Source organism: Heterodontus francisci, chromosome 38, assembly GCF_036365525.1.
Source record: "Heterodontus francisci isolate sHetFra1 chromosome 38, sHetFra1.hap1, whole genome shotgun sequence".
NCBI lineage: Eukaryota > Metazoa > Chordata > Chondrichthyes > Heterodontiformes > Heterodontidae > Heterodontus > Heterodontus francisci.
Genome location: NC_090408.1, coordinates 16506129 through 16529887, shown reverse-complemented (window position 1 = coordinate 16529887; position 23759 = coordinate 16506129). Strand labels below are relative to the sequence as shown.

General features: G+C 44.0%; 1 protein-coding gene across 2 annotated transcripts in view; it reads left to right on the top strand.

Moving 5' to 3' along the window:
- The window catches only part of LOC137352397 (transmembrane 6 superfamily member 1-like), a 58045-nt gene extending 38785 nt beyond the window's left edge, over positions 1–19260 (top strand). The window contains exon 9 of one of the 2 annotated variants that reach the window (XM_068017736.1): positions 17357–19260. In XM_068017736.1, coding sequence (XP_067873837.1) covers positions 17357–17548 — 192 coding nt within the window. In that variant the 3' untranslated portion in view covers positions 17549–19260. The remainder of the gene's footprint in view (positions 1–17356) is intronic. The other variant, XM_068017735.1, reaches the window with a different exon arrangement.
- The last annotated feature ends 4499 nt before the right edge of the window (positions 19261–23759 follow it).

The window sequence follows — 23759 nt, the reverse complement described above, 5'->3', positions numbered from 1 at the left end:
AAATAAGGGCAATTATGAGGGCAATAAAGCAGAGCTAGCTAAAGTGAACTGGCAAATCAGGTTAAGGGATAGGTCAATAGAGATGCAGTGGCAGACATTTAAGGGGATATTTCAGAATACACAAAATAGATACATTTCAAAGAGAAAGAAAAATTCCAAGGGTGGGGCCACCATCCGTGGTTAACTAAAACAGTTTCAAAACAGTAAAATTAGAGTATGAGAGAAAGCTAGCAAGAAATAGAAAGACAGATAGTAAGAGTTTCTATAGATAATTAAAAAAGAAAAGAGTTAACAAAGTGAGCGTTGGTCCTATAGAAAGTGAGTCTGGGGAATTAATAATGGATAATAAGGAGATGGCAGATGAATTGAACAGATATTTTGAGGATACAAGTAACATCCCAGTATTAGTTGTAAGTCAGGAAATGGAAGGGAGGGAGGAACTCAAGAAAATTACAATCACCAGGCAAGTGGTATTGAACAAATCGTTTTAGCTGTAGGCTGACAAGTCCTCGGGTCCTGATGGATTTCATCCTAGGGAGTTAAAAGAAGTGGCTACTGAGACAGTGATGCATTAGTCTTCGTTTTCCAAAATTCCCTAGATTCGGGGAAGGTTCTGTTAGATTGGAAAATAGTGAATGTAACTCCTTTATTTAAAAAGGGAGGGAGACAGAAAGCAGGAAACTACAGGCCAGTTAGCTTAACATCTGTCTTAGGGAAAATATTTGAAGGTATTATTAAAGACGTTCTAGCAGGGCATTTAGAAAAATTCAAGGTAATCAGGCAGAGCCAACATGGTTTTGTGACAGTGAAATCATGTTTAACCACTTTATTGGAGTTCTTTGAGGAAGTTACATGTGCTGTGGATAAAGGGGAACCAGTGGATGTATTGTACTTAGATTTCCAGAAGGCATTGATAAGGTGCCACATCAAAGGTTATTGCAGAAAATAAAAGCTCGTGGTTTGGGCGGTAACATCTTGGCATGGATAGAAGATTGGCTAGCTAACAGGCAACACAGAGTAATCATAAATGTGTCATTTTCTGGTTGGCAAGATGTAATGAGTGGTGTGCCACAGGGATCTGTGCTGGAGCCTCAACTTTTTACGATTTATATAAATGACTTAGATGAAGGGACTGAAGGTATGGCTGGTAAATTTGCTGATGACACAAAGATAGGTAGGAAAGTAAGTTGTGAAGAAGACGTAAGGGGCCAACAAAGGGATATTATTAGGTTAAGTGAGTGGGCAAATGAAATATAATGTAGGAAAGTGTGAAATTGTCCACTTTGGCAGGAAGAATAAAAAAGAAGCATATTATCTAAATAGGAAGAGATTGCAGAGCTCTGCGATGCAGAGGGATCTGGGTGCTCTAGTGCATGAATTGCAAAAGGTTAGTATGCAGGTACAGCCACATAATTAGGAGAGCTAAGAGAATGTTATTGTTTATCGCAAGGGGAATTGAACGCAAAAATACCGCGGTTATGCTTCAGCTATACGGGGCATTGGTGAGACCACATCTGGAGTACTGTGTACAGTACTGGTCTCCTTATTTAATGAAGGATGTAAATGCATTGGAGGCAGTACAGAGAAGGTTTACTAGACTAATACCTGGAATGGGCAGGCTTTCTTACGAAGAAAGATTGGACAGGCTAGGCTTGTATCCGTTGGAATTTAGAAGAGTAAGAGGCAACTTGATTGAAACATATAAGATCCTGAGGGGTCTTGACAGGGTGGATGTGGAAAGGATGTTTCCCCTTGTGGGAGAACCTAGAACTAGGGGTCACTGTTTAAAAATAAGGGGTCGCCCATTTAAGACAGAGATGAAGAGAAATATTTTCTCTGAGGGTCGTGAGTCCTTGGAACTCTCTTCCTCAAAAGGTGGTGTAAGCAGAGTCTTTGAATATTTTTAAGGCAGAGTTAGATAGATTCTTGATAAGCAAGAGGGTGGAAGGTTATCGGGGGTAGGTGGAAATGTGGAGTAATCTGTTCAGCCATGAACTTATTGAATGGCGGAGCAGGCTTGAAGGGCCGAGTGCCCTACTCCTGCTCCTAATTCGTATGTTTGCATGGTCCATCAAGCCTGCCCCACACCATGATGAGCAGAGCATCAATACTGATCACTTCTTCTATCCCTTCTCCTCTGCATCCCCATCCCCAGCATCCATGTAATCTCCTGGGAGAGACAAAAAGAACTGGGTAAAAACCCAGAACCAATAAGGGAAAAATACTCTGGAAAATTCCTCTCTGGCTCCCTCAAGCGATCAAAGCCAGTCCAAGAGATCACTTAGATCAAATGTTACCAATAAAGACACTTTGATGTGGTGCAGTGTGTGCCCCAGTCATGAATCGGTCTAGGTCCCTCTTGAAGACATGTAGAGAGTCAGGAACACAACCCACTACCCCACACACCGGAGGCTCAATGCTGTCTGGGAAAGGATAAAAACACCTAACATCCAATCTATTCCTTCTCTTACATGGTTTATGCACTAATGTTAAATCTGGTAATGACCAATTAGACTGCAGCTACTGCCAGAAATGTAACTTTATGTTGTATTAAAACCTCAGGAGAGGCCGCATCCTGGTGGAAAATAGTGTCATTTGTACTATGTGGTTTAGTGACTTTGTTTAGCCGTCAGGCTTCTGATGCTAAAATTTGATCTGATGCCAAATGGTATTTTTTTTTTAAAAGCACTCGTTATCTAATAAATACCACATTGATCCAATCTTGCAGAAATCTTTGAATGTTCTTTCTGTTCATTGGACAATCTGCCGTACTTTTGGGAAGTTTTACTCACAATTGCCATTTGGGCTTCGGTGGCCAAATCTGGAGAACAAAGATGCTTCTTGTAGATTCTTTCCAGGAGAAAAATGTGCAAACGGATAAGAGTTTCAGTTACTTCTAAAGGCACTTGTGTATTTTAATAAGTAGGCTACTTTTCTGCTTAACGCTTTTCTGGATTTCTTGAACTTTAACAAGCTTATTTGCGTATATTTTAAGAAGCCAGTCTGTACTTTGTGCAGTGTTTGCAGCAGGCGATAACTAAGGCTTTGTGGCTGGATAATATCGACACCATTTCCTGATGGGTTGTTGTTACTGATCTGCATTCTATTTCTGGAAGTTGGGTTGGGTGTTCTGACCCATCAAGAGTCGAGCAAGGACAACAATCCCAATCCCAACAGGACTACTGGTCGACAGAACCACCCTTCCCCCACTGCCCAATCCAATTGAACTCCATAGGCCAAGAACAATTGCCTCAATTTTTAAACTTAAATTGCTTGCTAGCCACATCAAAAACCATTACTGCTCTCCTCCTGCAAACACTGCTAAATCAAAACAGAGAATGGTTTCTTCAAATATGTGAAAACAAGCTCTTTAAAATCCAAATGATCCATAAAAGGATTAACTGCACGACTAAGTAGACTACTTATTAAAATGCAGTTAGAAGTACTTGAAATTCTGCCTGGGGTTTGCTGTCTAAGTCTTTTTCCGAAATGTGCACACTGATGTGGCAGTAAACAATCTCTCCTTTTTCCATGCCTTTGGTGTACTTGGCTGATCCTCAGCTTGCTCGCTGCCATGGGATTTTTTTCCTTGTGCTCTGTAAGAATCTTTGTTATGGGAATGTCATTATGACATTCCCACAAACAGGCCTTCTTGGTCCTATGAAAAGTTGTATGAAGTTACAGTATGTTTTAGGATAGGTGAGGATATAAAGAGGTTTTCTCCCATGTATAACTCAGCTGTCCTATGTCTGTCCTCCGGATCTGCTGCTTGACAGGGTATCTCAGTTTCTTTATACTAAGTCTAATGTCTAATCTTTGCCTTCAGCTCCTTGCCCAGGTATTTAGTGTTGAGGGGTATTGCCTAATAATATTCCACTGCAAGGATTCTCCCTAATTTAGTGTTACAAAGATATATTTGCGAGCTAATTTATGTCCATTTGGAACACTAGTATTTTTGAATTCCGAATCTAGAGTTTTTCTCAGTTAATGGATCTAGAAACTCTGCAATTTGTTCAAAAAAGCCATTTTACACCTCCCTGCATTGGCGATCAATTTACTTGTCTTGGTCAAACGTAAAAAGTGCACACAATAAGGTGAAAAAGAAGGATTTGTTGCTCATTTACTAAATGCCCAATCAGTGTGAAGCTGTTATAAAATACTGTGAAGCAATCGAACGGTTCCATAACTAGAACTTAAAAGTAGAATACTGCATCAAATTTTGCACTTCTTAACTTCAAATGGGTATTGACCTGTTGGAGGGTGTTCAATGAGAAATTTTTTTTATTTAGTATTTATTTTATTTAGAGATACAGCACTGAAACAGGCCCTTCGGCCCACTGAGTCTGTGCCGACCAACAACCACCCATTTATACTAATCCTACATTAATCCCATATTCTCTACCACATCCCCACCATTCTCCTACTACTTACCTACACTAGGGGCAATTTACAATGGCCAATTTACCTATCGACCTGCAAGTCTTTTGGAGGTGGGAGGAAAACGGAGCACCCGGCGGAAACCCACGCAGACACAGGGAGAACTTGCAAACTCCGCACAGGCAGTACCCAGAACTGAACCCGGGTCGCTGGAGCTGTGAGCCTAACCACTGCGTGACTCTGGGACACTGAACTCTGAGGAGATCACAGAAAGGAACTTACTTTCATTGGGAAAGAAAATTGAGGGCAAGCTTCACAGGTCTTTGAAATTCTGAGAGGCATCAATAATGTCGATATAAGTAGGTTCCATCGTTGTCTAGGAATGTAGCAATGAGTGTAGGCCAATTAGCTCCTCAAGCCTGTGGCACTATTCAATTATATCAAGTAATTTCGGAATTGTGGCAGCTAGTTTGCGTTAAACAAGGTCCCACATCTGAGAGGAGAATCAGTATGCATGTATTGTTTTTACTTCTGTGGGTGTTGAAACAAATGTGATTTATGCATTATTGTCAGGGCTATTTCAGAAGACTGTTTTGTCAAGTTCTGCTTTTATATGGCAATACTGGTTCTTCAGAGTACTTAAGGAAGTGGCCCTAGAAATAGTGGATGCATTGGTGGTCCTCTTCCAAGATTCTATAGACTCTGGAACAGTTCCTACAGATTGGAGGGTAGCTAATGTAACCCCACTATTTAAAAAGGGAGGATGAGAGAAAGCAGGGAATTATAGACGAGTCAGCCTGACATCAGTAGTGGGGAAAATTCTAGAGTCCATTATCAAAGATTGTATAGCAGAGCACTTGGAGAACAGTGGTGGAATCGAGCAGAGTCAGCATGGGTTTATGAAAGGGAAATCATACTTGACAAATCTACTAGAATTCTTCAAGGATGTAACTAGTAGAGTTGATGAGGGGAGCCAGTGGATGTGGTTTATTTGGACTTTCAGAAGGCTTTCGACAAAGTTCCATGTAAGAGGTTAGCGTGTAAAATTAAAGTGCATGGGATTGGGGGTAGTGTATTGCGATGGATAGAAAATTGGTTGGCAGACAGGAAACAAAGAGTAGGGATAAATGGGTCTTTTTCCGAATGGCAGGCAGTGACTAGTGGGGTACTGCAGGGATATAGATGCTAGGACCCCAGCTATTCACAATATATATTAATGATTTACATGAGGGAACTAAATGTAATATATCCAAATTTGCTGATGACACAAAACTGGGTGGGAGGGTGAGTTGTGAGGAGGATGCAGAGAGGCTTCAGGGTGATTTGGACAAGTTGAGTGAGTGGGCTAATGCATGGCAGATGCAGTATAATGTGGATAAATGTGAGGTTATTTGCTTTTGTAGCAAAAACAGGAAGGCAGATTATTATCTGAACGGCTATAAACTGCGAGAGGGGAATATGCAGCGAGACCTGGGTGTCTCGTACACCAGTCGCTGAAGGTAAGCGTGCAGGTGCAACAGGCGGTAAAAAAGGCAAATGGTATGTTGGCCTTCATAGCGAGAGGATTTGAGTACAGGAGCAGGGATGTCTTGCAGCAATTATACAGGGCCTTGGTGAGGCCACACCTGGACTATTGTGTGCAGTTTTGGTCTCCTTATCTGAGGAAGGATGCTCTTGCTAGAGAGGGAGTGCAGTGAATGTTTACCAGACTGATTCCTGGGATGGCGGGACTGACATATGAGGAGAGATTGAGTCAGTTAGGATTATATTCACTGGAGTTCAGAAGAGTGAGGGTGGGGATCTCACAGAAACCTATAAAATTCTAATAGGACTTGACAGGGTAGATGCAGGAAGGATGTTCCCGATGGTGGGGAGTCCAGAACCAGGGGTCATAGTCTGAGGATAGGGGGTAAACCTTTCAGGACTGAGATGAGGAGAAATTTCTTCACCTGGAGAGTGGTGAGCCTGTGGAATTCACTACCACAGAAAGCAGTTGAGGCCAAAACATTGAATGTTTTCAAAAAGGAGTTAGATATAGCTCTTGGGTCTAAAGGGATCAAAGGATATGGGGCGAAAGCGGGAACAAGTTACTGAGTTGGATGATCAGCCATGATCATAATGAATGGTGGAGCAGGCTCGAAGGGCCGAATGGCCTACTCTTGCTCCTATTTTCTATGTTTCAAAACAAAATTTCACTCCCTCATAACTTTAGTACATCAACCCCAACATTAGCAACTTGTATAATTATCAGATAGGGTTTCCAAACTGTCCTGAGCCTTTTGTTCGATCTCTGAATAGCTCTGTACTCAGAAATAACTACAGTGCTTCACAGAAACACTTCTGCAAAGTAGCAGGGGCAGTTCTAACTAGTAGTTTTAGTTTCTGTCATTTTCCAGGTATATTATTTTGCACTAACTGATGTCCTCACTACAAGGGAAACAATGCCTAGCTGCATGTCTGACATTCAATAACCACATTCTTAATAAACAGCATCCTTTTCTAAGAAAATAGTTGCTGATACATTAACTGCTGCAACCAACAAAATAATGCATAGTTTAAAGTGTAACTGCAATCTCTCAGAGCTCTAAATATAGAGGCGCTAATTGTGGCCAGCACTTGGAGACTGTCCAATAACAGTGCAAACGCTGAAATTTTTGTTTTAGTTTCTATTGACAGTAAAAAAAAAAAAGACGGTCTTTTAAAAAAGATATTAATTTGCAGGATGAGGCAAGGCCAGCATTTATGACCCATCTCTATAACTTGCATTTATATAGCACCTTTCATGACCTCAGGACATCAATGATTTACTTTTTGAAATGTACTCACTGTTTTAATGTAGGAAAAGTGGCAGCCAATTTGTGCACAGCAAGATCCCACAAACAGCAACGTGATGACCAGATAATTTTTTCAGTGATGTTGATTGAGGGATAAATATTGGCTAGGGCACTGGGGATAACTCTCCTGTTCTATCAAAAAGTTCCTATGGCACTGTTAGGTCCCCCTGAAAGGACAGACTGAGTGCTGCATTTCAGCGGGCAGTTAAGAATGAGCCATGTTGGTTTGAAACTGGAAGTTTCCTGAATGAGCCAGTGGGTTTTTTTCAACAATTTGACAGCTTCATGGTTACCTTTACAGATACCAGCTTTATATTTCCAGAATTTTTAAACTGGATTCGAATTCTCAACAGTCATGGTGGGTTTTTCTTGCATTCTGTGGATTATTAACCAGGCCTCTTATTGTCACCGGATGAGTAACCCAGAGACCCAGAGTATTCCTCTGGGGACATGGGTTCAAATCCCACCATAGCAGAAGGTGGAATTTGAATTCAATTAATAAATCTGGAATTAAAAAGCTAGTCTAACGATGGCCATGAAACCATTGTCGATTGTAGTAAAAACCCATCTGGTTCACTAATGTCCTTTAGGGGAGGAAATCTGCTGTCCTTACCTGGTCTGGTCTACATGTGACTCCAGACCCACAGCAATGTGGTTGACTCTTACACGCCCTCTGAAATGGCCTAGCAAGCCACTCAGTTGTATCTAACTGCGACAAAGTCAATAAAAAGGAATGAAACCGGATGGACCACCTGGTATCGACCTAGGCACCGGAACCGACAACGAAAAACCCAGCCCTGTCTACCCTGCAAAGTCCTCCAACTAACATCTGGGGGCTTGTGCCAAAGTTAGGAGAGCAGTCCCAGAGACTAGTCAAGCAACAGCCTGACATAGTCATACTCACGGAATCATACCTGACAAACAAACAATGTCCCAGACACTGCCATCACCATCCTCGGGTATGTCCTGTCCCACCGGCAGGACAGACCCACCAGAGGTGGTGGCACAGTGGTATACAATAGGGAGGGAGTTGCCCTGGGAGTCCTCAACATCAACTCTGGACCCCATGAAGTCTCATGGCATCAGGTCAACCATGGACAAGGAAACCTCCTGCTGATTACCAACTACCGCCCTCCCTCAGCTGATGAGTCAGTACTCCTCCATGTTGAACAGCACTTGGAGGAAGCACTGAGGGTGGCAAAGGCACAAAATGTACTTTGGGTGGGGGATTTCAATGTCCATCACCAAGAGTGGCTTGGTCGCACCACTACTGACCGAGCTGGCCGAGTCCTAAAGGACATAACTGCTAGACTGCGTATGCGGCAGGTGGTGAGGGAACCAACAAGAGGGGAAAACATACTTGACCTCGTCCTCACCAATCTGCCTGCCGCAGATGCATCTGTCCATGACAGTATTGGTAGGAGTGACCACCGCACAGTCCTTGTGGAGACGAAGTCCTGCCTTCACATTGAGGATACCCTCCTTCGTGTTGTGTGGCACTACCGTCATGCTAAATGGGATAGATTTCAAACAGATCTAGCAATGCAAAACTGGGCATCCATGAGGTGCTGTGGGCCATCAGCAGCAGTAGAATTGTACTCAACCACAATCTGAAACCTCATGGCCCAGCATATCCCCCACTCTACCATTACCATCGAGCCAGGAGACCAACCCTGGTTCAATGAAGAGTGCAGTAGGGCATGCCAGGAGCAGCACCAGGCATACTTCAAAATGAGGTGTCAACCTGGTGAAGCTACAACCCAGGACTACTTGCATGCCAAACTGCATGAGCAGCATGCAATAGACAGAGCTAAGCGATCCCAGAACCAAGGGATCAGAGCTAAGCTCTGCAGTCCTGCCACATCCAGTCGTGAATGGTGGTGGACAATTAAACAACTAACTGGAGGAGGTGGCTCCACAAATATCCCCATTCTCACTGATGGGGGAGCCCAGCACATCAGTGCGAAAGATCAGGCTGAAGCATTTGCGGCAATCTTCAGCCAGAAGTGCTGAGTTGATGATCCATCTTGGCCTCCTCCTGAAGTCACCAGCATCACAGATGCCAGACTTCAGCCAATTCGATTCACTCCGTGTGATATCAAGAAACAACTGAAGGCACTGGATACTGAAAAGGCTATGGGCCCTGACAATATTCCGGCAATAGTACTGTAGACCTGTGCTCCAGAACTTGCCGTGCCCCTAGCCAAGCTGTTCCAGTACAGCTACAACAATGGCATTTACCTGGCAATGTGGAAAATTGTCCAGGTATGTCCTGTACACAAAAAGCAGGACAAGTCCAACCCAGTCAATTACTGCCCCATCAGCCTACTCTCAATCATCAGTAAAGTGATGGAAGGTGTCATCAACAGTGCCATCAAGCAGCACTTGCTTAGCAATAACCTGCTCAGTGACGTTCAGTTTGGGTTCTGCCAGGGCCACTGAGCTCCTGACCTCATTATAGCCTTGGTTCAAACATGGACAAAAGAGCAGAACTCAAGAGGTGAGGTGAGAGGTGACTGCCCTTGACATCAAGGCAGCATTTGACAGAGTATGGCATCAAGGAGCCTTAGCAAAACTAAGGTCAATGGGAATCAGGGGGAAAACTCTCCGCTGGCTGGAGTCATACCTAGCGCAAAGGAAGATGGTTATTGTTGTTGGAGGTTAATCATCTCAGTTCCAGGACATCACTGCATGAGTTCTTCAGGGTAGTGTCCTAGGCCCAACCATCTTCAGCTTCCTTCAGTCATAAGGTCAAAGAACAGTACAGCACAGGAACAGGCCATTCGGCCCTCCAAGCCTGCGCCGATCTTGATGCCTGCCTAAACTAACACCTTCTGCACTTCCGGGTCCCATATCCCTCTATTCCCTTCCTATTCATATATTTGTCAAGATGTCTCTTAAACGTCACTATCGTATCTGCTTCCACCACCTCCCCTGGCAGCATGTTCCAGGCACTCACCACCCTCTGTGTAAAAAAAACTTGCCTCGCACATCCCCTCTAAACTTTGCCCCTCTCACCTTAAACCTATGTCCCCTAGTAACTGACTCTTCCACCCTGGGAAAAAGCTTCTGACTATCCACTCTGACCATGCCGCTCATAACTTTGTAAACCTCTATCATGTCGCCCCTCCACCTCCGTCGTTCCAGTGAAAACAATTCGAATCTATCCAACCTCTCCTCTTAGCTAATGCCCTCCAGACCAGGCAACATCCTGGTAAACCTCCTCTGTACCCTTTCCAAAGCCTCCACGTCCTTCTGGTAGTGTGGCGACCAGAATTGCACGCAATATTCTCAGTGTGGCCTAACTAAGGTTCTGTGCAGCTGCAGCATGACTTGCCAATTTTTATACTCCATACTCCGACCGATGAAGGCAAGCATGCCGTATGCCTTCTTGACTACCTTATCCACCTGCATTGCCACTTTCAGTGACCTGTGGACCTGTACGCCCAGATCTCTCTGCCTGTCAATACTGCTAAGGGTTGGAAGTGGGGATGTTCGCTGATGATTGCACAATGTTCAGCACCATTCGTGACTCCTCAGATACTGAAGCAGTCTGTGTAGAAATGCAGCAAGACCTGGACAATATCCAGGCTTGGGCTGATAAGCGGCAAGTAACATTTGCACCGCACAAGTGCCAGGCAATGTCCATCTCCAACAAGAGACAATCTAACCACCTCCCCTTGACATTCAATGGCATTACCATTGTTGGATCCCCCACTATCAACATCTTAGGGGCTACCATTGACCAGAAACTGAACTGGAGTAGCCATATAAATATCGTGGCTACAAGAGCAGGTCAGAGGCTAGGAATCCTGCAGCGAGTAACTCACCTCCTGACTCCCCAAAGCCTGTCCAACATCTACAAGGCACTAGTCAGGAGTGTGATGGAATACTCTCCACTTGCCTGGATAGGTGCAGCTCCAACAACACTCCGGAAGCTCGACACCATCCAGGACAAAGCAGCCCGCTTGATTGGTTACCCCATCTACAAACATTCACTCCCTCCACCACCGACGCACAGTGGCAGCAGTGTGTACCATTGACAAGATGCACTGCAGCAAAACACCAAGGCTCCTCACACAGCACCTTCCAAACCCGTGACCTCTACCAACTAGAGGGACAAGGGCAGCAAATATATGGGAACACCACCACCTGCAAGTTCCCCCTGCAAGTCACACACAATCCTGACTTGGAACTATATTGCCGTTCCTTCACTGTCGCTGGGTCAAAATCCCTTCCTAACAGCACTGTAGGTGTAACTACCCCACATGGACTGCAGCGGTTCAGGAAGGCAACTCACCACCACCTTCTCAAGGGCAATTAGGGATGGGCAATAAATGCTGGCCTAGCCAGTGACACCCACATCCCATGGATGAATAAAAAAAAATTCAGTAACATAACCATTATACTATCGTATCCCAATTGCCTGCTGATATTTTCCTGCCTTATTGGAACATGGAAATCTTGGGTAATGTTTTTGAAGTAGTTTACGAGATACTCAAATTATCAGGTCGTGCAGGAAACAAAACTGGGCCAAAGTCTTTGGCAACTGTTATGACCAGGTATGGAGGGGGTCTCAGGCTCCCCTTTCGCCCCTTCTCTGGTTTGACTGCAACAGGATTTATCCTTTTCTAACATTTAACTTACCAACTCAGTGAGCACTTGCTCCTGTTACTCTAATATATACTTTCAAATGAGCCAATCAGGCAGGTTTTCTTGGGTTTAAACAAGAAAGATGTAAGTTTATTATTGTTATCACACCACACTAGTTAAAATTGCTAAAATACGCGATGCATCCATGCTCACATTCACAAGAGACACACACACACACACACACACACACACATAGATTACAGAGGAATAAACAGAGTTGGGAGGTTGAAGTAAAGTCTGTAATAAATGGAATTTAAATACTGAGTCCCTGTATCTTTAATTGAAGTTAAAGTCTTGAAGTCCTTGCTGGGCCACGTGCACGTTTTGGGCTTGCTTCTCTGGTTCCAGAAGGCAGAAGGGGGGTGTCTCTGTGTCCCATAGTTGTTGACTGTAAGGATCTGTAGGCTTGAGGCTTAGTAGCTGCTTCAGGCTTCCCTGGGACTTTGCTAGAGAGAGGGAGAGGTCCTTTCTTGGAGTTCAGTTACTGTCTTTCTGAGGCACAATTCACTAGCTCTGAGATACACAAGCAGTCATGTCGTGTGACCACCTCTTTGTTTGAAACAGCACCTTCTGGAATGATCTTTGAAATTAAAGGCTGTTCAGACATATTTGGTGGGGAGGGGGTGGTTGGCTCTTTTAAAGTCAATGGGTGTCGATGGCTTTTGATGATCAATATTGACAAAACCATTCTAGGTAATTTAATCAGAGAGCACCCCATTGCTCTGGCTAGACTTGGTAATCACCTCTGTCCCCAGTCAACCTTTGGCATTTCATGTGCAAATTCATGCATGGCCATCTTTAGCTCCTCTGTTCTACTTTTAAAAGTTATTTGTAATAATGTCCAGTCAAAGTCTCAGGCGACGTTCCATATGACAAAATTAATATTTCCATGTGGCATGTGGGGTTTCCGGTACCAAAAACTAGAATTCTTTTGCATTTTGAAAATCTGTAAAATAACGGACCAAGGTGTTCTCTTACAAAATAGTTGGGGCTGGCACAGTGAATCCTAGGAGTCAAACCTCATCACCATGGAATGAAAGGTGGGGTTATTCCATGGAGATGAATAAAATGATCTATAGATCTGTGTTTTTTTGCGTCAGTCTTGGCTCAGTGGTAACACTCTCGACTCAGTCAGAAGGTCATGGGTTAAAGCCTCGCTTATTGGTGTCTTTTTAACTTCCAAATTTGGGTGCGTGGAGGTTGGGTCAGATGTTGATGTATTAAAAAAATATCAAACCTGCACCCATCTGCCTCCAACCAGCCCAACTCCAGGTTTAACGGAGATGGGACAAGGGGCAAACAGCAGACCCACTCCGAGGAGGTGGATTGGCAATTTAAACACTTTTAATGAGGCTGGCAGCCACTGATTTTAACCCATCTTACAGGTTTCACGGTGGCTGGCTGGTTTTTCCAGGTCTTGGGAAACTAGGCAGTGGAAGGGAGGTGAAGAATAGCGTTGGGGAGAAGCTGCTTTTAAACCACTGCTTGTGGGTCAGGAGGAGCAGGAGTGCTTCTCTACCCCCCCCCCCCCCCCCCAATGCTCCCCACATCAGTCCCTCCCCCATACAAAGACCCTGGGTATCAGAGATTGCACATCCCATGGGGTTGGAGATTGGATTCCCCCCGCAATCAGACCCTCCAACCCCAGGATTTGGGGATTGGACTTACCCTCCCCACCACCACCCCCAACACCACCCACATGCTCAGAGATCGACCCCATCCTATGTTCCCAGCAGCTGCTGCAGGTTCTTTAACTGCTCCTGTTCCAGAGTGCTCCACAATCAAGTGGACGCCAACCCTGTCAATCAGGATCACATCAAGTGGAGAAATTGTCGAGGAGAAAAGTTAAACACCGTGGCGTTAACAACATGCAGGGAAACCTGGACCTTCGGGTTCTCATCCAAACCCGCACAGATTTCAGAGTTCAAGAAGGTTGCTCACCACCAACTTCTTAAAGGCAACTAGGGTTGCCATAAGTGTTGCCCTTGTCCTTGGCACTCATAACCTGAGAATGAATAAAAAAAGTCTATACTAAGTCCAAGGGCTATTATAACTCCAGAGTCTGATTTTAAATCCTGGTGGCCAGGTGGGGAGCAGTGCAATGTGTTGCCAATGAGAATTTAATGGGAATTGGGGAAAAAGTTCCATTGGTTGGGGTCATACTTGGCACAAGAAAGATGGTTGTGTTGGAAGCCAATCCTCTCAGCCCCAGGACATCACTGCAGGAGTTCCTCAGGGTACTGTCCTAGGCCCAAACATCTCCAGCTACTTCATCAATGACCTTCACTCTAACATTCGATCAGGAGTGGGGATGTTCACTGATGATTGCACAGTGTTCAGTACCATTCGTGACTCCTCAGATACAGAAGCAGTCCATGCCTGCATGCAAAAAGACCTGGAGAACATTCAGGCTTGGGCTGATAAGTGGCAAGTAATATTTGTGCCACACAACTGCCAGGTAATGACCATCTCCAACAAAAGGATTTAACTATCTCCCCTTGATGTTCAACGGCATTACCATCGGTGAAACCCCACCATCAACATCCTGGGGATTACTAGTGACCAGAAACTTAACTGAATCATCCATATAAATACTGTGGTGACGGGAGCAGGTCAGAGACTGGCACTTGCCTGGATGAGTGCAGCTCCAACAACGCTCAAGAAGCTTGACCCCAAGAATCGTCACCCCATTCACCACTTTCAGCATTCAGTCCCTCCACCACCAGCGCGCAGTGGCAGCAGTGTGTATCATCTACAAGATCCACTACAGCAACTCATTGAGGCTCCATCGACAGCACCTTCCAGACCCGCAGCTTCTACTCCTAGAAGGACAAGTGCAGCAGGTGAATGGGAACACCGCTATACAGACAGACAGCAAAGGCAATGAGCTGATCCTCCCTATTACATTGATTTATCAAATCATTTTATTTATCCATGTGCATTGAGAAAGAAAAACACTTAATTTTCTAGCAAGTCAATCAAAAAAAAACCTACTTCACTACATCTAAAGAGAGCTGTTGCAAATTTCATTCCAAATTCTTTTCTTGGCAATATGCATTCATCCATCACACTCCCACAATAAGAACAGCTTGCATTTATTATAATGCCTTTCACGTCGCAAAGCAATTTAAAGCCAGTGAAGTACTTTTGAAGTGTCGTCACCGTTGTAAGCACCACAGCCAAGTTGCACACAGCAAGCTCCCACAAAACAGCAATGGGATAATGAGGAGATAATCTATTTAAGTGATGTTGATTGAGGGAAAGACATTGGCCAGGCCAATGCGAAGAACTCCCTTGCTCCTCCTTCAAATACTACCGCAAAATCTTTTGCATCCATCTGAGAGAGCATACAGGGCCTCAGTTTAACATCTCATCCAAAAGACGTTATCTCAGACAGTGCAGCATTCCAACAGTACTGCTATGAAGTGTCAATCTGGATTTTATACACAAGTCTCTGGAGTGGGACCTGAACCTATACCCATCTAACTTAGAGGCAAGAAAGCTACCAGCTGAGCCATACCTAATATCTGGAGGTGGAATGTGTATACAATTATTACACAGTATCTTTTGACTCCATTGGAAAACATATTACTTGTTCTTTGTTAAACATTCTGTTTGTAAGAACTTGTGATCATATCTGTTGTAAACAGGGATGGAATGTAGATGGTGCATTCAACTTTAAAGCTCTAACTATAGTGGGTGAAGAAAGGGAAGTGGTTGGAGGAATGAAGTGAAGATTGTTCAACAACAGAATGTGAAAATGTGGATTGAGGAGAAAATAGATTGGTGAGGCCAGAATTTGAAAGCTACATTGCAAGTTCCAGTGCCCTACAGAATGAATAAAAGTGCAGAGCCTTGTTACACACCTAATTTAAGCTATTATTTGATCTCATCCTTGACCTCTGTTGATACCGAGAAAAGTGATGGCCGTACCCAATTCAAGCCACAATGATTCTATTTTAAATGTCAGCTGCTTGTGCTAAAAATATCCATAGAATGGTGTAGACCTTATTCTTTGGAGTGTGATGTTTCTGTGGAGACCAGACTGTTTACCCACCCTCTCCATTTCTTCAGTATCATTTGAACAATATTAACCCAAAGATGGTTTAGGTAGAAAAATAAAATATTTTCCAATATCCAGCATTCAGCAAAAGATTTTCCACAGCTATCTTTACTGAAGGGCTGTTGTAGTTTAGTTGGAGAGAAAAGTTACTTTGTTTGTTTTGTTTGTTTGGAACAGGTGGGTTGTGTTATGTGTTTTCCTCCAGCCCTCTCACTGGATTCAATAGAAAGACGTGTGACTGGATGGTTTCAAGTGTGCCTTTAATAGTTTAAGCCGTGTTTGCACTACACGTTTTTCCATCAACACTACACTTTGAGGGTGCAGAATTTCCCGGGGGATCTTCCGGAGGCAATTCAGCAGAACAGAGAAACGACATCAGTGGCTGTTTATGCCACATCTCCAGGACTTCCACTGAACTTCCAGTAAAGTTATGGTGGGAGAACGCCATGGAAATTTGGAGTTAAGGCTCTGATCCTCCTTTTAAGATGCTCCTTAAAACCTACTCTTTCGCCAAGTCTTTGGTCATTGCTCCTACAGTCTCCTTATGTGGCTCAGTGTCAAACTTCTTTTGATAATGCTCCTGGGAAGTGCCTTGGGACATTTTGCTATGTTAAAGGTGCTATGTTGGTGCAAATTGTTGTTGGATCCAGGTAGAGACTGTTTTTCTCCAGTGTCAGGCTGGACTTCATTTAGACTATATTTATCCTCTAGTATTAGTGGAAATGTAAGTTGTAGTGCAAATGCATCCTAATTGAAGTTTCATTTTATTTAACATCTATGACTCAAAGGCCTGGACATTTCTCCAGTGACAGAGTTTCGGCAGTGTGGTACTCGCCCTCCTCTGCCCTTTGTGTCTGTCCCTGTCCCAGCCCTAACCCAATTTTTCCAGTTATAACATTCAACAGATCACACAGCATCTGTGGCGAGAGAAACCGAGTTAACTCTTCAGGTTGATGCCCTTGCATCAGACTGGAGCCATTTAGAGGGAGAGGTAGACAGGGCAAGGCCCCCTCCCTCAATTCTGATACTCACTTCCTGGGACATACCGCCACATGGCAGCCTTGGAAAACTGCGGAGCATGGCGGACAGTAGAGAAAATTTGCAGGGATCTCAGGCCTTGCCACATACCACCATTTACACCTAGTGGGCAGGGAAGGAGTGGGCAGTGGTGGCCTCAGCAGGGGCAAGCGGAGGGGGAATTTACCACCTCGCCACCCAAATTCGCCAACATTCTAAGCTGTGATCTTTGGGAGGAGAATTTCTTCCAATCCGTATGAGGGAAAATATATCGCACATCACATAGCTGTTGTGGGAGTAAATGTCAATAGAAATAAGTAAGACCCTAATTTATATATTAAATACTGATTGGTATTTTATATAACTCGGGCTTTTAACCATGCTTTTATCCCCTCCCCTGCCCAAATAACAGGCACAGTTTTCACATATTGGAGCATCCCTTCATTCCAGGACTCCTTATACATACAGAGTTCCAGAAGAGGCTCAGCTGGTCTTCCTAATAATAAATGGATTGTATGGTATTTTGCCACAGTTGCTTGCCTACAGATGTGTCAACAACCCAGAGTTTTTCTTGAAGAGGAAGGAAGACCCAAAGACAAAGTAAAATCTCAGTGTAATAAATGTTTTATTTTTCTGTCTGAATTTGCATTATTTGTTAACTAATTAGGTACGCGAATTTGATATTAGAGTAAATTTCTTATTAAGTAAATTGTACTGGTGCTTTGTAAATGTTTTTTTTTCTACTTTTGAATTGGTACTTCCACGTTTACGGTTGTGTAAAGTTATAGACCTGTGTATTTAAGAGCAATTGTAAAATAATTACCAAGCACAAATGCAATTATGATGTTTGGGGCAAATGATTATTGATATGAAATCTATGCCAAGTCCAGTCAATTGCAATGCTTAGAGTGTGCGGTGCAATTTGTTGCCAAGTATCAGTTATGTGTAATGAGAACCGGGCCCAGGAGATGAGTTTTTATCCATTCATGGGATGTGGGCATCGCTGGCAAGGCCAGCATTTATTGCCCATCCCTAATTACCTTGAGAAGGTGGTGAGCCAACACCTTGAATACAACTGAGTGATTTGCTTGGCCATTTCAGAGGGCAGTTAAGAATCAACCACATTGCTGTGGGTCTGGAGTCACATGTAGGCCAGACCAGGTTAAAAACGGTAGATTTCCTTCCCTAAAGGACATGAGTGAACCAGATGCTTTTTTTTACAACAATCAGTAGTTTCATGATCACCATTACCAATGTTAGCTTTTTGTTCCGGATTTATTTAATGAATTAAATTTAAATTCCCCAGCTGCCATGTTGGGATTTGAACACTGGATTGCCAGTCCAGTAATATAGCCAGTATGCTCCCGTATCCCATTTTAATGCAGTTATTTGTTCTGATCTGGAATGCATCTCCTGAAAAGGTGGTGGAAGCAGATTCAATAGTAACTTTGAAAAGGAAGTTAGATAAATACTTGAAGTGGAAGCATTTGGAGGGCTGTGAGATAAGAGCAGGGGACTGGGACTAATTGGATAGCTCTTTCAAAGGAAAGCGATGGGCTGAATGGTCTCCTATGTTATAAGAATCTATGAAGTCTCATCAGCAGTGCAGATGTTGATATTGGAGTGACATCAAATTATTTATCGCAATAAATCATCAACTTTAATTGTGTGCTACCTGCACAAATCTTATGGGTCACCTCTGTGATAATTTACAGTCAATGTGAAAATAACTATATGTTTACAAAAGCTGAATTGTGTGGACAGGCCGACAGCGTTAAATCAGAACCTAAGTGATACTTCATCTTAAAGCCTGGCTCGGGTATAAAATTAAAACCCGGCCCGGCCCGACAACAGCCGACCCGAACCCGACCTGGGCCCCGAGTCCTTTTAATTTTTTAAATGCCCGACCCGGCCCGAAAGCTGGACGAAGAATACAGACCCCACCCGAACCCGACACATGTAGTCGGCTTTGGGCGGGTTCGGGTAGGGTAGCCAGGCTTTAGCTCGTGGTCCCATTTTCCATTACTGACCCCCGTGGGTGTGAGAGACTGATGGTACCTGCAGCACCTTTTCCATTCAGAGATGGGGAAGAAGCTGCTTCTGCTGCTCAGCCGGAGCCGAGGGAAAGGATGTTGAATGGCGGGGCCTGGCAAGGGGCGTGGCCTGGGGAATGGGGCATGGTCTGTATCTGCATCTGGGCTCATGGTGCGGGGAGGGAGTGTTGGTCTGAGGTAAAGCCTGCCTCGGGTATAAAATTAAAACCCGACCCGGGCCCGAATCCTTTAATTTTTTTAAGTGCCCGACCTGACCCGACCCGATCCCAACACATGTAGTTGGGTTTGTTCGGGTTGGGTAGCCAGGCTTTTACTTCATCTGTTATTTTTCATCGAATATAACAGGGTGATGCACTCATTTCTGAATGTTTCGAATGATATACAGAAGTCAGATTTTGAGGATACCCCCAGTTGGGCATATTTGGCTGTACAAATGTTTTATATCATTGCTGCCTTCAGCTGGAGTTAATGATACTTAACGTTTCCCCAGTCGTAGTCAATTTTTTAGTCTGATTGTGCTCCTGTGAAGCACCTTGGGAAATCTTACTACGTTACCTTCTGATCTCGAAAACCTCCTCCGGCCCTACAAACCTGAGATCTCTGTGCTCCTCCAATTCTCACCTCTTGTGGTGGATACAGAATCAATGGGCTGCATTTTACATTCCGGCCGCCGAAATTGGCAGTGGGCGAAAAGAATGGTGGTACGCCGGTGCGAGGGATAGCTGGGAGGACCGCCGCACCCTCCCCCCACGAGGCGGAGGTGCTGATGCAATTTTTAAAGGGCTTCGAGCCCTACATTTCAATTTAAATATTGAAAGAAAAGTTTAAGGAAAATAATTGAAAACATTTTATTTTGCCTCTCTTCCAGACCCCCAACAATCATGGAACTAAATTTTTGCCCTCTCCCACCTCCCCCCAAAACACTTCCCTTGCCCACCTGACCTTTTCCTCCCCGCCCCCCCCCCAACCGCAAAGTACATAAACTTTACACTGTAATCCTTCCCACCATCCCAATGATATTACTTTGACCCTGCTCCCCCCACTCCCGCACTGAGACACTTACCTCCTCCCACCTCTCCACCTGTGTTACGCTTCGGTTCCCCGGATGGGGATCCGAAGGCATGGGAGTGCTGGCCACTGGCATGAATATTACACCAGAACAGACGGCGGGAATGTGAAGGTAATAAATTCATTAATTTACATTTATTTCAATATGTTAATGGAAGTCTCGTCGTTGAGCAGCAGTGGGGCCGCCACGAGGCCTCGTCGCCACCGGCAATATTGGGCCGGGCCCTTATGACGTCAAACTGCATGGTGGCCCTCTCCCGGAGGCATTTTGTAGCCCCTCCCCCCCACCATGACTCCTAACGGGGGTGTCTGTAAAACTCAGCCCAATAGTAGCCTTCATAAATACATGAAGGAGAAAAAAATTGCAGGGATAAGGGGAAAGAGTGGCAGAGTGGGACTAACAGGATAGCCCTTTGGAAGAGATGGTGCAGACTCGATGGGCTGAATGGCCTCCTTCTGTGCAGTACTGTACTACCAGTGTTGTCCCCCAGGAATCTGTACTGGAGCCTTAGCTTTTCATGATGATGAAGGATAGGAGAGCTGTATATCCAAATTTGTTGATAACACCAAGTTAGGTGCCATAGTAAATAGTGTAGATGGGAGCATAAAATTGCAAAGGGAAATTGTTAGATTAAGTGAGTGGGCAAAACTGTGGCAATGTGAGGAAGCATGAGGTCATCCCCTTTGGATCTAGATAGATCTAGTATTTTATAAATGGTGAGAAGCTAGGAACTGTGAATAAGCAGAGAGATTTGAGATCCATGTGCAGAAACCATTAAAAGCTAGTGGGCAGGCATAAAAAATAGTTAAAAAGGCTAATGGATTGCTGGCCTGTATCTTAAAGGGGGCTTGAATACCAACGGTGCAAGTTATTTTACAGTTAGATAAAAGTCTTGCAGACCCCATTTAATGTATTATGTTAAGTACTGGGCACTGCACCTGAGCAAGGATATATTGGCGCCGGAGTGGGTGCAGTGTATATTTGTCAGAATAATGCTGGGGCTAAAAGGATTAAATTATGAGGACAGGCTTCAGAGACTGGGCTTGTATTCCTTTGAGTATTAAAAAAAATTAAGGGGTGATCTAGTTGAGGTGTTTAAGATTATTAAAAGAGTTGATTAGAGAGAAACCATTTCTCTAATCTTGCGCTGCCTTTTTCATTGCTCCACCATTGGTGGCCGTGCCTTCAGGCGCTGAGGCCCTAAGCCCTGGAATTTCCTGCCTAAACCTCTCTGCCTCTCTAACTCTCTCTCCTCCTTTAAGATGCTCCTTAAAATATTTGACCAAAGTTTTGATCACCTATCCCATTATCTCTTTATGTGGCTTGGTGTCAAATTCTGTCTGATAACGCTTCTGTGACGTGCCGTGGGATGTTGTCACTACATTAAAGGTGCTATATAAATCCAAGTTGTTGTTGTCTAGTGAAGGCTAGGGGGAAGTCACGTCACAAGACTGGAATACTTGAAATTTGAAGCCAGTGATTTTATATTGGAGCAATTCCATCTGTTTCTTTTTATTGCTAAATGTTAACCTGCAAGAAGAATTATAAATGAATTTCAATATCTATTTGCTTCCCATGTTGTACTGTTGAGGTACTGACCAGATCAAGTAAATTAAAGAGCTGACTTATTAAAGCCAGAATAGCCTGGGGAGATTTACATGTTGGGTTTCAGAGCAGAATAGCCTGAATGCTCACTGGATTCATGGGTGCAGCCCCACACCAGCTGTTACAGATGGGCCATCATAAGATTTATCTGCCACTTATCCCCATCTCCCAGATAAAAATTCTTTTACAGTCTGGGAGATATGCTGTTGACGCAGCCGAATAAACTAACAACACCATTAGATCTGGCTCTGCAGATTTACAGCGAGCAATAATTAAGGCACCGTGACTCAGTATAAACATATTCTTCAGCTCCCTCGTGTGGTTCAACCCAGTTATCTTTACCATCGTGCCTTCAACATTTACATATTCTGGATTAAATCAGCAGATTCTTTAAACTGGTGGGGGTAGGGTGGGTGATGGTGATAGTTTATAGATTGGAGAAAGACAAATGAGAATAATTTCCTAATGGTGAGACACTAGGAGCTGTGGAGGAGCAAAGGAATTTAGGTGTCTGTGTACACAAGGAACTAAAAATGAGTGGGCAGGTACAAGTAAAATCATCATAAAGGCTCATGGAACGTTGGCCTTTGTTTCAAGGGGCTAGTATACAGAATGAGGAGGTGATGCTTCAGTTGTATAGAGCTTTAGACCCATCTGAAGTACTGCATTTAGTATTGAGCACAAACTAAGGCAAGATATATTGGCCTTGGAAGGAAGTGGTGCAGTGCAGATTCACCAGAATGAAACCAGGGCTTAGACCAGTTGTAATATTTCAAAGTTCGCGGATGACACAAAACTTGGTGGGAATGTGAGTTATGAGGAGGATGCAAAGAGGCTTCAAGGGGATTTGAACAGACTGAGTGAGCAGGCAAGAACATGGCAGATGGAATATAATGTGGATAACTGTAAGGTTGTCCACTTTGGTAGGCAGAATGGAGGTGCAGAGTATTTCTTAAATGGTGAGAGATTGGAAAATGTTAATGTCCAAAGGGACTTGGGTGTCCTTGTTCATAAGTCACTGAAAGCTAGCATGCAGGTGCAGCAAGAAATTTGGAAGGCAAACGGTATGTTAGCCTTTATTGCAAGCGAATTTGAGTACAGGAAGAAAGAAATCTTGCTTCAGTTGTTTAGATCATTGGTGCGGCTGCACCTGGAATATTGTGTGCAGTTCTGGTCCCCTTGCCTGAGGAAGGATATACTTGCCATAGAGGGAGTGCAGTGGAGGTTCACCAGACTGATTCCTGGGTAGGTGGGATTGTCCTATGAGAAGAGATTGAGGAGACTGGGCCTATATTCTCTGGAGTTTAGAAGAATGAGAGGCGATCTCATGGAAACTTATAAAATTCTTAAAGGGGTAGACAGGGTAGATGCAGAAAGGATATTTCCCCTGGCTGTAGGGTCTAGAACCAGGGGACACAATCTCAGAATAACGGGCAAGCTATTTAGAACTAAGATGAGGAGGGACTTCTTCTCTCAGAGGGTGGTAAATCTTTGGAATTCTTTGCCCCAGAGGGTGGTGGAAGCTCAGTCTCTGAGTAAGTTCAAGACAGAGATCGATAGATTTCTAGTTGCTAATGACATCAAGGGATATGGGGACAGAGCGGGAATATGGTGTTGAAGTAGACGATCAGTCATGATCTAGAATGGCGGAGCAGGCTCGATGGACTGAATGGCCTACTCCTGCTCCTATGTTCCTTAAAGGGTTAAATTGAGGATAGGTTGCGTAAACATGGTTTGTATTCCCTTGAGTTTAGAAGGTTGAAGGGTGATCTAATCGAGGCATTTAAAATAATAAAGGGATTTGATAAAGTAGATATAGAGAAACTATTTCCTCTGGTGGGGGAATCCTACATAAGAGGGCCCAACCTTAAAATTAGAGTGAGGTCATTTAGGAGTGAAATCAGGAAGCACCTTTTCACACGTAGGGATGTGGAAGTCTGGGACTGATTGTGGGTCAATTGAAAATTTCATGACTGAGGTTTTTTTTTTAGCAAAGGGATATGGAAGAAAAGTGGTAAAAAGAGCTGAGGTACAGATAAGCCATGATTTAATTTAATGTTGGAACAAGCTCGAGAGGCTGAATAGCC